This window comes from Balearica regulorum, chromosome 16 (genome assembly GCF_011004875.1).
Source record: "Balearica regulorum gibbericeps isolate bBalReg1 chromosome 16, bBalReg1.pri, whole genome shotgun sequence".
Taxonomy (NCBI): domain Eukaryota; kingdom Metazoa; phylum Chordata; class Aves; order Gruiformes; family Gruidae; genus Balearica; species Balearica regulorum.
In genome coordinates, this window is record NC_046199.1 from 8877205 (window position 1) to 8893091 (window position 15887).

Here is a 15887-nt window from a genome sequence, read left to right on the forward strand (position 1 = left end):
CGCGGCGCAGGGCTGGGGGGGGTCCCCTGACCCCCGGCTCTGCCGCCGTCTCGCTGCCGGGCAGGGACGGGGACCGGCACTTCCCCAGTCCCAGTGAGCCCAGCAGCGGCCCGGTAAGGTGGCACGGCTGCTGGGGCCGGTGGCGAAGGGGGTCAGCGAACAAGTCTAAAATCTTCTAAAATCCGGCCTGTGACAGACCCCTGTGCTCGGCTGACGGGACCCGCCGGCGCTGCCCGACCCGGCTGCCCGGCAAAGCCCCCGAGAGACCCACGCAGACCCCCGGGCAGAGCAGGGACGCTGCGTCACCTGCCTGCAGGCGGGTACCGCTGCCTGCCCACAGACAGCCCTGAGGGGTGCGGGGCCGGGGTCCTGTGCACCTTGCGGCGGGCGCAGGCAGAGGGTGGGCGCGGTGCGGGCAGGGGCGGGCACGGTGCGGGCAGGGGTGTGCATGGTGCGGGCAGGGGTGTGCATGCCGCTGGGCGCTTCGCTGCGTGGCCGCACAGACCTTCCTTGATGGAGCGGGACAAAGGTTTTGTTCTTCTCCCAACACTGCAGCCTTGTGCGGCCGCGGCGGGCAGCGGCGACAGGCAGCAGCCAGCGCGGCCCCCGCGCTCCCACGCCACGGCGCAGAGGGGGAGTTTCTCCTCCTTTGTCTGCTCCCGGCGAGAGCGGCAGCCGGTGCGCGGCAGCGCCGGAGCAGCCGGGGAAGGGCCTCGGCAGAAGCCGCGGAGGAGGGCGGCCGGGGTCCCCTCTGCCCCCGGCACAGCAGCCGCCGGCTCGGCCTCGCCGCGCTGGGAACGAGCCCGCCCGCCACGGGCAGCGGTCCCGGGGGAGCCGAGCTCTTCATGACGGAAACCCGACCGGGGAGCGTCCGGAGCGGGGACGGCGGCTGCGCCTGGGGACGGGGGAGGACGGCAGCATCGGGGACAAGGACACCCGCACCCCGCCCCCCCCGCGGCGCCCGCTGCCGGCCATGGGAAACGGCATGAGCCAGGTAACGGGGAGCGCTGGGGCGGCTGCTCTGCGGGCCGGCCACGCCAGGGTAGCTCGTCCCGGCGCTGGAGGTGGGAGGTATTTGCCTGGCGGCTCGCTGTGCCGTGCCAAGCGGCGTTTCACCTGCCGGCACCGAGCTCGGCTGTTAGGCAGCTTGTTTACCTGCTGGCTGAGCAAAATTGGAGGAGCAAGGCGGGAGGCTGCACCAGCCCGCAGCACGGGTCTTGTCCCGACAGCCGCCCGGGGGGCGTGGAGGGCAGGGGTGACAGTGAGCCTCTCCGAGGGAGGGGGGGACCTTTCCCAATGCTTTTAAACCCAAGGTAGCAGCTCCCGAGCACACGCCAGGAGCACTGTGTGACCCCGAGCCTGACAGTCCTGCACCCCCTGCTCAGTGGGGCCGAACTGTGCGTGGGGCTCAGCATCACTGGGCGGAGGGGATGGGCACTATTTTACAGTCGTTTGAGCTTCCCCTTGTCACAGGTGAAAAGAGCCGCCTTCTTCCTCCAAGAATCTCTGGCTCCTGAGCTTTTAACACCCCTCCCCAGCCCCATAACCCCTCATTGTCTGTGGAAGTGCCCAGTGCTGCAGATGGGGCTGTACTGCCCTGTTTTCTCCGGCGAGGAGTGGGTCAGAAGGGTGCTGGGCATGGAACGTGCCACTATTTGTGGCTCAGTGTTCTGCCCTTGGGAGCTGCCCTTGCTAACTGACGCTCTCCTACCCACTCCTCTCAGTGCTGCAGCCGCAAGTTAAAGGCACCCTGTTGATGCAAAATTGATCAAAAATCTTAGGAATCATAAAGAACCTTCTTGAAGCTGTTCAAACAAGAGAAATGTTTCCAAACCCAGGCAGTGAGATAAGTGCTAGCCCAGCTGTGCTGGTGGAAATCACCTCTGCCTGCCCCAGGGCCCCAAACATCGCAGCAGGGAGAAGCCGGGAGGGGAACTGGCTGGCCATGGGGGTGAACAGCCCGGGGACCCTTGCTGCCCAGCCTGGGAGACAGAGAAAATATAAAATTGCTCCAGGTAAGAAGGGATGCAAGGTATCCCACTTCTGCATCTGCAGTGCAATTAACAGGCATTGTAAAGTAATTATCTTTTCATCATGAGAAGTGGAATTTTACAAGGAAAGTAAGATGAAGACACGGTGTCCAGAGGAATCTGTTAGAAATGGGCTTCCTGCAGTGCAGAGCGAGGGGAGCAGAGCTTGGAGCTGGGGACACACACCACTGAATCCCCCCCCCCCCATCTTCTCCATGCCTGTTCCTTTTGTGTGCCTCAGGCAGCAGGACTTCCGCGGGCCATGGGTATAGTCCAAGGCTGTATGGAGGTGTGTGCAGCTTGCTGAGCTCAGATAAAAAGCCCTGACAAAGAATTTATTGATAATAAGCAAGAAGAGCAATAAAAAAGTCGTGGCCAACTCCCAGCTCCCATGAGGCCGTGGGATGGGGTGCCAGGGCTGCATCCAGCCCTGCATGTTGGATGCCGGAACAGCGGCAGCCCCAGCAGCGCCCACGGTCCACTGCACCAGCACCGCTCCTGCCCTGGGGCTGGTGATGGTCACTTTAATGGCAGAAACTTTGGCCTTTCTGGCCGAGGTCGCTGCTTCCCGTGGGGGGTCCCAGCACGGCAGGTACCGTGGCACGAGGTCACTGCTCACGCTGCCACTTCTCCTTGTGTCCCGCAGATCCTTCCCGGCCTCTACCTTGGGAACTTCATCGGTAAGCAGACCCCCGCCGCCGCAGAGACGTCCTCCAGCTGGGGAGCTGGGCTTGCCCCGGCCCACAGTTTGGTGCCGCGAGGGAGCTCCCTGCCCGCACACCCTCACAGTGCCTTCTGCTGGTGCTGCCCTCGGGTGGGCTGTGTCAGGGGGTCAGCAATGAGCACTTGGCTTCTCCAGGGCTTGTCCAGCTGCAGCAGGAGGGCTCAGGGGGCTCTTCTGTTGTGTGAGCACATGGTGCCTCATCTTCTAGCTGGTGGAGAAGAGCTACTCTCCAGCCCGTCTTGCTCCCCATCATCCCAGTTTGCTTGAGCCCAGCTCAGGACAACCCTCAGCTGGCAGAGCCCCTTCCCCTGCCTCCCCTGCCTGTCCCCAACTGCCCCTGGGGAGGGGGGAGCGTGGGGAGCTCAAGCCCAAGCAGATGCAGGTGCTGAGCCTTGGTAGCACGGACAGAGACAGCAAAGAGTGGGCTAGCTCAGGCTGTATCCTCCTGTGCCAAGGTTTCCTTGGCTGCAGTGAGCGATTTTCCTGTGCGAATCTCACACACTGTTGTGCAAACCCCGCAACACGCTTGCTCACTCCGTGTTCCTGCCTCCCTGCCTGCAAATGCTGCCTGATGCCCTGCCAGCACCCACCACGTGCACTGCTCTGCTGCTTGGTTTGTGTCGTTAGCAGTGAAAGTGGAGGCACTGGGGGGGGGGGAGGGTGCAGAACAAGGCAGAAACCCTCTGCCTTCACTTTTGTTTCCTCATTTAACAGCTGCTCTGAGCTCTCAGGACACATCGGGGGAAGGGACTGAGGGGGACTGTGGCCTCACCAGGAAGGGTCCCAGCAGCCTGTCCCTGAGCTGATGCCACTGGCTGGGACTGGGAAGCCCTCACAGCCGTTCTGCTTCCCTTGCGTGAAGTAGCGAGCTGGGCAGGCTGGGAGGGGATGGGGGCATGTGGAGGGGCACCAGGGCAAGCCAGGCTTTGCCTTAAAATTCCCTGAGTCCTGAGGGAGTTCACCTGCCACAGTGGGCTGTGCCATGTACCTGAGCCAGCACGGACCCTGTGCTGGGAGCACAGGAGCTGGTGGTGCCATGCCAGTGCAAGGGTGCAGGACCAGAGTTGCTCAGGGTGATGCACCCCAGTTTCACAGCTGTAGGAGATACTGTCGAACAGAAGGGTGCTGCCTACCCTCAGGAGGGAGTTTCTCCCACAGGCAGCGTCACCCCCCTCTCACACCAGTTCACTATGTTAAGGGGTTTTCATTGTCAGAGGACAATTCACGACCAAGTACTGGTACCTGCCATGAAAAACCAGCATTTATTGGTGCTCCTGCCTCCCTAACAGCTTGACAGCTTGATTCCTGCTGTAAGCGCCTGGAAGGTTTAAAAACACTGGCTTGACCTGCTAAGAAAATGTCATTGGAACCAGAACGGCAGCTCTGGCCAGGGCAGCCCCATGCCCCAGGGAGCACCTTGGGGTGGGCTGGGGGGGGGCTGCAGCTGGCTGGGCACAGAGCAGTCAGAGCACCAAGACTGAACCCATCTCCCAGGTTCATCACAGGGGTTCCTGCGAGTAACCACTGACACGGGGTCTTGGCCCAATGCCACTTGAGCATCACTCTGAGAGATCCCGGGTGATGACAGACTTCAGGGCTGCTGAATTAAGCTCACAGAGACATTTTCTCCAACTGAATCTTTTCCAGCTGCTGTAAACCTTGACACTGGTATCACTAATTGCCATCACTCTGCCTGCCCGAGGCTGGTGGGAAGGTGGTGGGTGCTGTGCGAGCCCTCACAAGGGTCCCCACCTCCCTCCACGCACACAGCACAGCTTGCCTGTGGAGTGTTTCTCTCGAGACTCAGTCCTATTAAAATTCACATCATGCGGTTAGAACATCACAGTCTGGATTCCCGAGCCAAGGTTTTACACCACGTGAAAGTTCAGAAACCCAAAGCAACAAGATGAGAAAATGTTAGTCTTCCTCTCCAGCAGCTCGTGCAGCATCCACTGATCGTGGCATGAAAGGGAGATGGCTACGAAGCTGCTCAGCCAGCAGGACGAGCATGTTCTCCTCCCCGTGAAAGAGCCACTGTGCTGGACCAGTGACCAGCATCACACCCAGGGATGCTGAAGCATTAGTGAGAAGCAGGTCATTGCCCCAGACAGCTGAGGACACCCAATTTCTGTGCATGCAACTGCAGAGAGGATACACACAGAGTGCTTGTTGCAAGTCGCTGTTCAGGTGTTTGCTGCAGATCCCTCAGGTGCTAAACAGGAGCTCAGGCAGAGTGAGCCAGCCTCAGGGTTGATACGAATTGCTGCAGCTCGGCTTCTGTAGTTCACAGGATGAAGCCGATCCCTCAGGCTGCAGCAAGTCCTGTTGCTACATGCATGTTTGCACAGGGGAGGTGTGGGCAGAGCACGCATCTCTTCCCCAAGCTGGGGACAGGTACAGGCAGGCAGGAAGCTGCCTGCTTGCAAAGGAGGGAGTTTTTCCATGCAGGTGTGAATGCTCACTCCAGCACAAGCAGCAAGGTCAAGTGCCTTCACAGGAAGGAGATCTCTGGTTTGGTATCACGGGGTTTGCATTCCAGATTTCCAGGGTGCATTTGCATATTTGCCTGTGTCTGTGCCGCTGCATGCAGGGGGTGTGATGCAGCTGATCCTCTGGAGCAAGGCTTTGTGTGCTGTCTGTCTGCGGGAGCATGGCAGATGCACTTTGCGAGAAGAGAAGTGTAAGAATACATGCTAATATCTAATTTTATCCTTTAGATGCCAAAGACCTGGAACAGCTAAGTCGGAACAAGATCACCCACATAGTTTCAATCCATGAGTCTCCCCAGCCCTTGCTGCAGGTAGGGTCCTGTACCCAATGCAATCATGTAGATCTCTGCAGCTCCTTCCATACTGCAGCATCTTCCTTCCCCTTCTGAGCATCCCATGGCACATACGCTTCTCCCCGCCAGCAGTCCCAGAGGAGCTAGGCAGCACCTCCAGTCTGGGAAACTGGCCATCTTGTGACTATATCCTGGCCTTGAATGTGAATGGGAAACTATTTCCAGCTCTCCAGCCTTATCTTGTTTCCCACCTCGTCCCACGAGCTGCCTGTCCCCTACTGCCCTCCCTATGTGCCTGCCAAGGGAGAGAGCAGCCCCATCCCAGCACAGGGGGATGCTGTGTTGGTGGAGTGAAGCCCCACAGGCAGCACTGGAGCGAGGAGCAAAGATGCTGCTGGACCAGCTGCAAGCACCCATGACACCCTGACCATAGCTCCCAGCACCCAGGTTTCTCTTCTTCCTTTTGTGTCTTCCAGGATATTACCTACCTCCGTATCCCCCTGCCTGACACCCCCGAGGCCAACATGTGAGTACCCCGGGGAGGCTGGGGTCTGCAGGGAAATTAGGGGGAAGGGCTCACAGTACCCTGAGCCTCCCCGCAGTGAGTGACCCGCAGGCTGGAGGCACCATGTCCGGGTCCTGGGGACCACCTCTGAACCCTGGCAGCATCCCAGCTCAGTAACCACTGAGGAGCAGGTCCTGGCCCTGGGATAAGGTGAGGGGCAAGCCCTCTGCAGCACAGATGGAGAGGAGCAGCAAGCATCCCCCCGGGAAGTGCCTGGAAGAGGGAGGAGCAGTAAAGGGTGTGGAGCCGGCCAAGGGTGCTGGCGTGGCTGGAGACAGAAGCAGCCAAGCTCCCGCTGCCCCAGCACAAATCACACAAGTCCCAGGGCAGTCCCACACGACCCCAACACAGCTGCATAGCAGCACCCGCTCCCATCCCCAGCACAGCATGAGCTGGCCTGTGCACCTTCCCTTGAGAAACAACAGCACTGAGCTGCTCAGGTCTCAGCAGCTGCTGGCCGTGCCCGTAAAACAACAGGCAGTTTGTTAGTGCTTCATCCTCAAACACACAGGGCTGCTCTGCCTGCAGACTAAAAATCCCATTCCACCCCTGAAGTCCTTATTCTGTCTGGTTTATTTTTCCTCCTAGCAAGAGGCACTTCAAGGAATGCATCAGTTTTATCCACCAGTGTCGCCTGCACGGAGGGAACTGCCTCGTCCACTGGTAACACTTCTTTCCCCACGCCTGATGCTATGTGTCCCCAGCCACCCCGCTTTGGCTGCAGACCCCTGATCAAAGCCAGGCTGTGCCAGAGGGCTCCGTGCCCACGGATCCACCCAGCATCCACCCTCGGCTGTGGCTTGTGCCTCAAACTGAGTGGGATCCGGGCAGCCCTGGAGACAGGGCAGCTTTTTGCTGCAGCTGAGCGAGCAGGAAGAACAAGGTTTGGGGCAGGCAGCCAGGCAGCAGCCGCTGCTGTTCTTGCTTCCCCGGGGAGGAGTGGGTATTTATAGGCACTGATGGAGAGGACCTTGGAAGGCCTCAGGCCTCCTGGAGAGCAAGTTCTTGGAGAAGATGAACCAAAATAGCTGAAGCACACCGGTGGAGGAAGGGGCGAGCATGGGGTGAGTACGGGGTCAGGGTGCATCGCTGACAGCAGCCCTTTTGCCCTTTCCCTTGCCAGCCTCGCCGGCATCTCCCGCAGTACCACTGTGGTTGTCGCCTACGTCATGGCTGTCACAGAGCTGAGCTGTCAGGAGGTGCTGGAGGCCATCCGAACCGTCCGGCCTGTCGCCAACCCCAACCCCGGCTTCAAGCAACAACTGGCTGAGTTTGGCAGTGGTGCAGCCCGCAAGGTGGGACCAGACTCTGCCACCCGTGCTCTGCTCCACTGCTGAGCCTGCTCATGGGTCTCAGAGTTCCCAGGGGAACCAAGTGGCTTTCCCGGTCCCCTTGCTGTCAAGCTTGGACCTGCCCTTGGAAACAGGCACCTTAGTTTGCTTTTCCCTCCTTCCTCAGGTCCGCAGGTACCTGAAGCAGAGATATGGGACATCCCCTTTCAACGATGAGGAAGAAATAAAGGCCCTGCTGCCAGCGGGGAGAGGAGGACCATCCAGGACAGAGGGACCTCTGCAAGGACTGGTCCCAAGAGCCAGAGACATCAGGAGCACGACTCCCTTCCTGCTGCGGGTGAAGAGGACGTTCTCCTGCATCCCAGCTTGTCTGAAGTGACGCCAGCCAAGGGAGAGCAGCAAGAATCACCCAACAGCCTGGGAGAGACGAAGGAGCCGCAGCACAGCAGGCTGGGGGGAAGCACTGTGTGGGGGAGCTGTGCCAAGCCCAGCTCCTTCTTCTCTTCTGGGGTGCAAGCGTGCCATCCTCTGTCCTGGCTCTCAGCTGTCAGGGAGGGATTTGTCTGCAGTGCCGGGCTCTGCAGCACTCGGCGGGCTCAGCCTCTTTGTGTCCAGCGTATTGGGGATGTCTGGTGAAAGGGCAGCTGGCAGCCCCCGGGTCACCATGGGCTCTTGCTTGGGGCAGAGTGACAGAGGGGGTCTCTCCTGCCACAGGGCCAGCACCCAGGTGATGCCAGCAGCAGCTTTAGCACTTGGGCACCCACTGCATGGGCCTCAGGGTGCACAGGGCGTGGGAGAGCCAGCACACCCCTTGGGGCAGTTTTCCCACCAGCAGCACCAGCTCCCAGAGCCGAGTGGCTGCAGAGCAGGGGCAGATGGGTGCAGTAGCAGGTAACACCGCTGCACCGACTCCCAGGCAAGGGTCCAGCTCCAGCCCCACCAAGCACAAGCCCTGAGCAAGCACTGTAGCTTTAGGAGTCCATTGCACCCCATTCCCATCCATCCCAGGGCACAATCTTTAAAAGGTGGGAACTAAGCTTTTAACCTGGCCAGACCTCACTAAAGCAGAGCCTTAAGCCATTTTGCTTAAAGACTTTCTATGTCCCCCAAGTAATAAACACCTATTCTCCACAGTCTGTTTGGGGCACAGCCTGACTCCCCTGCGATGGCCAGATCCAAAGGGGGATGCTGAGGAGGAAGGTCTCAGCATGGGGCAGGTCTGGAGGCTGCTGCTGGCTGTTCTCTGCAGCCCAGGGAGGGGTGGGGAAGGAGTGGGCTGGGGACACTGGCACACCCAGACAGGGGACCACCCTGCTGCCTTGTGGGAAAGTTACAAGAGAAGCCAGAAACCTGGATGCTGCGGCAGGGCTCCCCATGGGGACAGGCTCTGCTCCAGGAGAAGTCAGGCAGCAGCAGGTGGGTGCTCACATGGAGCCTGTTTCACTGCAGCCTCTCCACTCACCAGGTCTGGGAGCCTGCTGTCTCCACGCTACTGGAAAACCAGCCCCAGCTGAGCATCACAAGCCCTAGCTCCTCCTCAGCCCCATCCTATTTATACGTTTGCCTGGGGCAGAGTCCCAGGTGGGGAAGATGCTGGGGATGCCCAGCTGGGTCATCAGCATCATCCACGCTGGGAGCCTGCGTGTGGTTCTGGGTCCCTCCCTTCCTGCCACCCCTCTCTCACAGGGGACAGTGTCCCCCAGGAGCCAGACAGGGACAGGTGCCTGCAGGGAGGTTGCCAGCTCTGTGTTTGATGAGGTGCCAGGCATGGGGTCCCAGAGTGAAGGAACTTCCCAGGATGCAGGGACCACCTCTGCCTTGGCTGCTTCCAGGAGACATCAGCAGGGGATCAGGCATGCACATCAGAATCGCTCGTTTTACCCGTGTGGTGGCTGTGGCTGAAGGTCAGCAGCCAGCTGGGCACTCTGAGAGCTCCTGTGCCAGTGCTCAGGCAGTGCGGGACCCTGCGCCACAGGTGCTGCAAGGGGTACACGCGCAGCAGGGGCAGGAGGGGCTGGTGGCTGTGATGGTGTTCCACCTGCCACCCCAGGCTGGTGTGCCACGCCGTGCTCCACCTTTTGGCACCCTAAGACTCCTATCTCATTTATATGAGGGTAATTTAGGAGGGTGCTGCAGCGGCTGCAGTTCCTGGGAGCCCAGAGGTTCCTGTGTAAGCAGCCCCTTGGCAAGACCCGCATACCCGCTCCTGTTCCACCTTCGCAGAGCTTCAGGGCTGTGGTTCCTCCCTGCTGCCAGCACCTGCCTGCTGGGCTGGGTGCTGCCTTGGGGTGACCCAGGCAGGCTGGGAGCCCAACTCCCGCCTCACTGGATGGACGCTGAGCCCACAGAGTAACTGGGGGTGCATCATCCTCTGCTGCTCCTGCACCCTCTGCTGTGGGGTCCCCCTCTCTTCCCAGCTCTTTCCAGGCTGCTCTCCCTGTTCCCTCACCCCCAGACCAGGGGTCTCAGGCACCCTTTGGCCCCCCAGAACCTGCGCCCCAGGACCACGCACCTGGGACAAACATGTGCCTCATGCATGGCTGCACCCTCCCATCAGCCCCACGCCAGGACACGCTGTGCTGAGGTGTTTACACCCAGGGTTTCCCTGTTCACACCGTAAACCCACAGCAAGACCGAACACTGAGCAACGGCACCGCCAGCCCAGCTCTGCAGTACAGCAAAATGTATTTATTTTGGCAGATCTGGTTTGCACAACTAGAAAAACCCAGGTGAGGGCAAGGTTAGCTGCGAGTTAATGTTTGACTCCTTTTGAAGCCCATTTCAGCATGAAAAGTTTAAGCTTTAAGCAGCTTTGCCTTCCCTGCACAGGGAGCAGCACAGCGGGGAAACCGGCTCCTGATCATCTGTGCTGATGCTAGGGTAATTAGATCCCGTGGGTCCTGCGTGTCACCATGCGGCTGTCACACGAGATGAAATCCCCAGCTGATACAAGCTTATGCCGTCAGGCTGGGGCTGGCTAACGATCCAGTGGCTACGATTATCTCCTGGCCTTGGATGTAACCTGTGCAAGCTGTTGAGAGAGGCTGTGCAATGACCCCTCACCATCGCCCTCCTTCTCAAGGCAGAAAGGGAAGATGCAGATCCTCTGTTGGTCAGTCCCCGAACATGGCCCCCGACTTGCCCGGACAAGGGGTGAAGGGCATCCAGGGGGCACTGCCCCGGCAGAGGCGCAGCTGGCTGGAAATCCCCTCCTCGCTGGCGCAATGCAGAGAGTACAGTGGTTTCCTGCGCCGCCCCGAGAACGGCAGGGTGCCAGCCCGGCCACAGCAGCACTGATGAGCATGGCCCAACGCTGGCTGGGCCATGGGATCCTACCTGCTGCCCCTCTCCCCCTCCCCAAACCGGGACTCCCCCAGCACTGCTGCCTCCTCCTCCTCCTCCCAGGCAGGGAGAGCTGCGCTGCAGGCAGACCCTGGTTAGCCACAGCCCCGCACCCCAAGCGGGTGCAGGCAGGGCAGGCAGGCTTTGCTGTGGAGTAAAGAGGCTCAGTAAAGAGAGCGAACCCCTGCCAGCACGGCTGGCTCGTACACCCCTGTGTGGCTCCATGTGCCCTCTGTGCAATGTGACTGTGCCCCCGTGCCCTGCAGGAAAGCCTGGGGCCGGGTGCTGTGCTGCTGCTTATTCATTTCAAGGCTCTGCAGCTCTGAGCAGCCCACTGGCTGTCGGGAGCCTCGTCTCTCCTCCCTGCAAGAGGTGACTTTCTCTGACTCAGAGCTGGAAAGGAAAGCCAGCAGGCTGCGAAAGGAGACCAGGCGGGTGGCAGGCCAGGCAGAGGAGCCGGTTTTCCCCACACAGTGACATGTGGCTCTGCAACGGTGATGGAGCAGACAACACCAGTGTCACACCAGGGCGTCCCAGTGAGCCCACAGGGCAAAACCCACCTGGCCCGTGCCCTGCTGCTGGGTGGGCAGGGAACACATTGCCAGCCCTGCTCCAGCACGGCCCTTTGCAAGGGCAGCCGGGCAGTGCTTGGTACCAGCCAGCTCCATCCCTACCCTTCACAGGGTGAAATCCCTCTTCCCCTTTCCGAAAGGATGGCTGAGCCAGGCTCCTTGCTGAAGGGAGGGAAAGACCTTTCTGGCAGCAGCGCTGTTGAGGAAGGATGCTCAGGAGCCAGCCGGGAGCAAAGGGGCTGTCTGCGACCCTGTGCTGAGTGCAACCCTTTCCTGGCGCTGATGCCCATCTCACCCACGCGTGCACCATGTGCACCCACCTTCCCGCAGAGCAGCACGAATGTGGGATGCTGTTTCCCAATGCATGGGAAGGCCAGTGCCCAGAAGTGCAGTGACCACGAGCGCCGCGTCTCCTCTGCAGGGCCAGCTTCTGCCAGGAACCCTGGGGCCAGCAGGGAGCCTGCACAGGCACGGGATGAGTCAGGCTCCCTCACCAGCCCCAGCAGCCCCTGGCACAGCTCATCTTGGCCCTTCCCACCCGTTTCCCGTTCGACTCAGCACCCGGAGCCCTGTGAGGCAGATGTGAGTGTTAGAGCGGAGAAGAGATTCGAGAGATGGAGCAACGTCACTGCTCACACCAGCCTGGAAACCCCGTGCCTGCTCCCGCAGCTCCCCACACTCATGCACCGAGATGCTGGTCGTGTGGAAGGACACGGTCCCTGGGGCAGTGAGGTGTCCTGGTCCCCAAAGCAGGACGATGGGGAGACCGGGGTCTCTTGTACCCTGTGGGGAGTGTGCAGGAGTCCTTAAAGTCTGAAGGGAGCCCCCCGGGTGGGTGCAGGAGGGTCCCCTGTGCTTTCCGGTGCCTGTCTCCTCTCCCGTGGGTGTGAGATGGGTGTCCCCTCTCCCGTAGGCTGCCCCATCCCCTCTGCCGTGGGTTGCCCTTTCCCCTCTCCCGCGGTTGGTCCCGTCCCCTCTCCCGTGGGCTGCCCCGTGTCCGTTCCCCTCCCACCCCCCCGCCGGGCTGGAGGCGCAGGGAAAAGGAAAGTGAAAGCCGGAGGCGCGCTTTCGCTTTCGCCGTCCCGGCACGTTCCCTTGGGGCGGCGGGGCCGGGCCGGGCCGGGCCGGGCACGGGGCAGCGATGGCGGAGCCGGGGGCGCCCATGCGGCTGAAGGAGTGGCTGATCGCGCAGATCGACAGCGGCCGGTACCCGGGGCTGCGCTGGGAGAACCGGCACCGGACGCTCTTCCGCATCCCCTGGAAGCACGCGGCCAAGCAGGACTACCGGCAGCAGCAGGACGCCGCGCTCTTCAAGGTACCCCGGGCTCCCCGGGACGCCCGCCCGGCTCCGGGAGCATCCCCGGCACCCACCACTCAGCTCCGTACGCACCCCCGGGGCTCCCTGTTGCCCGGCGCTGTGCAGTCCCCCAGGACCCCCCCCCCGCTCCCGGCTCCATGCACACCTCCGGGACCCCCCCCCCCGCCCAGCTCTGTGCACACCCCTGGGGCTCCCCATTGCCCAGCTCCGTGCACTCTCCCGGGACCTCCCACCACCCAGCTCCCCGCTGTCCCCCACGACACCTGGCCCCTGCTCCCTGCTCCCCACCAGCCCCGGTGGACTCGTACCCTGGTGGCCCCCCCGGACAGCAAAGCGGGGGACTGGGGCGCGGGCAGCCCCCCGCAGTGCAGGGCACCCTGTGCCTGGCAGGCTTGGGCCATCTACAAGGGGAAGTACCATGAGGGGACGGACAAGGCTGATCCCTCCACCTGGAAGACGCGTCTCCGCTGCGCCCTCAACAAGAGCACCGACTTCCAGGAGGTGCCCGAGCGGAGCCAGCTGGACATCTCTGAGCCCTACAAGGTGTACCAGATTGTGTCTGATGGTGCCCGGGACACAGGTACGTCCCTTCCGTCCCTCTTCCAGTGCCAGACTTGGGGTTGATGCCTGTGCCATGCCTGTACGAGCCCCATGTCCTGCAGACATCACCCTTCCTCCCCATTCCTCTTCCTCTGTGGGTGTCCCAGGCAGCCAGGTGCCTTCCTGGGGGCTGTCCCTGCTGTTGGCTGAGGGCTCAGCGGGTTTTCCTTGCTCTCCACAGAGAAAAACAGTGACCCACGGTCCCCAGCTGGCGAGGATCAGCAGGTGAGCCAGCCCTCTGCCCTGTGCTGTCTGCCACAGGAGCTGCCTGTGGGCTGGAGAAGGTGGGAGCCCCAAATGCCCCCTCGTCTGCTGGCTGTTCCCCTGCCTGCACACTGCCTGCTGCCGTCCCACTGGGCAGCTGGCTTCCTCCAGCATCACCACAGGGCCCCTGCGTGTCCACTGTGCCACACGGCTGCCAGACTCAGGCTGGGGATCTGCCAGTACACGGGGTCCGTGGCAGAGGCAGGAGCCAGCTCAGGGTTCCCTGCTGCTGGCTCAGCCCTCACCACAGCCGCTCTCCTCCCCAGGGCAGCACCGCAGGGAGTTTGGAGGAGAGCCAGAAAGGCACGATGGGGACGTGCCATGTGTCTCCACTGACCCTGCTCTCTGCCCACCCGGCCGAACGAGGTGAGGAGGGTCCCCGGCAGTGAGATGGGGCTGGGAGCAGGGAGCACATGCTGCCCAGCAGGAGCGATCCCACTCCCTGCAGCCAAGGGCCCTGTCCCTTGTGCAGGCAATGCCTGTGAGGATGGAGACCAGGGCTGAGGGTTCCCTCCCTGCCCCAGAGCGAAGGCAATTGATCATGTGCTTGTGGGCTTTAACAAGGCCCGGTAACGGGCAGCAGTGGTGGGAAGCGCCCTGCTACCCACCTGGCCCAGGGGCTGGGGCCAGGACAGCACCCAGGGGCCCCTGGGGACAGCTGCTCACATCCCTTTGCCACCTCGTCTCTGCCCTGGCCCAGGGTACCACGTAAGGGGAGTCTTCTATGGCTGGAACCCGACCCACGGCCACCTCCTCCCTGGACCCCCATCCTACCTCCCTGTGGAGGATGTCAACCACTCAGGTAGGAGCTACGCTGGCCAGGCAGTGCCCTGTGTGCCCCCCCCCTGCCCCAGCCAGACTGGCCATGAGCTGACTCTCCTCTTGCTCCAGACTGCTGGCTCCACGTCCGCCTCTACTACTGCGATGTGCTGGTGAAGGAGGTCACCACCCGCACAGCCGAGGGCTGCCGCATCACCTCCCGTGCCGTGCCAGCTGACAGCGAGCACCTCTACGGTCCCTCCTGCATGGAGCAGATCGAGTTCCCCCCGCCGCGGGCGCTCGGCAGCAGTGGCCGGGTGGCCGGCATGACCGATGTGCTGGAGCGGCTCCTGCCCCACCTGGAACGTGGCGTGCTGCTGTGGGTAGCGCCCGAGGGGGTCTTCATGAAGCGCCAGTGCCAGGGCAGGGTGTACTGGAACGGGCCACTGGCTCCGCACAGGGACTGGCCCAACAAGCTGGAGAGGGAGAAGACGTACAAGCTGCTGGACACCCAGCAGTTCCTGCAGCGTAAGTGCCTGCCCACTGCCCCGGGTGCAGGGGCTCTGTCAGCCCCTGCCCTGGGAGACCCCAGTCTCCTTGTGAATGGGGGCAGGTCCTGCCCCGGTGCGGCTGCTCTGGGCTGTGGGGACCCCGTGTCCCCTGAGAGGATCGATGTCTTGCAGAGCTGCGGGCGTACCTGAGCCATGGGCAGCCCACGCCGCAGTACCAGATCCACCTGTGCTTCGGGGAGGAGTACCCCACCAGCACTGGGCACCACTTCCAGAAGCTCATTATGGCCCACGTGAGTACGCGCTGTGGCTAGCGCTCGCGGTGGCGTCATGCCAGGTGCCGGGGCCATCGTGGTCGGGGTGCACACAGACCTGTGCCCGTTCTCCGTTGGCTCTATCCCTCCGCAGGTGGAGCCAGTGTTTGCACGGGAGCTCTTCCATCATGCTCAGCGCATGGGCCCGACGCTGCTCCGTGACTCCCCCCAGCCCTGCACCCCTGGCACTTCCAGCCACATCATCCGTGTCCTCAAACAGCTCTGCCAGCCCTGAGCCCAGACAGGCGGGAGAGGAGAGCCCAGTCGTGACAAAGCCTCAGAGCAGGATGCTCAGCCACCCCACAGCCCCGCTCCGGCCGCATTCCCGGTGTGCACGGGGCACTCAGCGCCGCGGGGCGAGACGCAGGCGGGCGGGCGGCTGCCGCCCGTGCGCAGATTGCTGTATTTATTCCCCAGGAGCCATCTGGGTGGGATTACTGTGTGCTTGTTTGGTGAGCCAGGGCAGAGCCAGCTCTGTCCTCGTGCCTTGCACCGCAGGGGCTTGCCCTTCGCGAACCTTAGAAATAAAGGTTGTGTTTCGGTACCACTGGCTCCAGCATGGGGGGCTGGCACTGTACGAAGGGGGACACAGGCAATCAGCGTAGGTGAGCCCAGGCAGACCCTCATGCTCTGGGCAAAGCCAGCTCAGCCCCAGCTGCAGGGGACAGCATGAGCTGGCTCAAGTCTCGTTCTGCCCCTGGCCCCCAGCCCCTTGGCAGGGGGTGCAGGCAGCAGCAAGGTGCCCATTAGCTGCTCTGCTGACCTGGCACAACAGGAGCCTGTCCCAAAGGTGCTCACCACCCGTGCCTCAGTTTC

General features: G+C 62.0%; 1 protein-coding gene across 1 annotated transcript; it reads left to right on the top strand.

Moving 5' to 3' along the window:
* The first annotated feature begins 532 nt into the window (after window positions 1-532).
* DUSP15 (dual specificity phosphatase 15) lies at window positions 533-15615 on the top strand. Its single transcript, XM_075769036.1, has 15 exons — window positions 533-994; window positions 2677-2710; window positions 5472-5554; window positions 6013-6062; window positions 6690-6764; window positions 7225-7396; window positions 7560-7768; window positions 12358-12622; window positions 13016-13205; window positions 13407-13450; window positions 13756-13855; window positions 14190-14291; window positions 14381-14776; window positions 14932-15050; window positions 15166-15615. Exons 1-15 carry the CDS (start codon window positions 974-976, stop codon window positions 15304-15306), a joined length of 2001 nt encoding a protein of 666 aa, XP_075625151.1. The 5' UTR covers window positions 533-973; the 3' UTR covers window positions 15307-15615.
* Window positions 15616-15887: the final 272 nt, after the last annotated feature.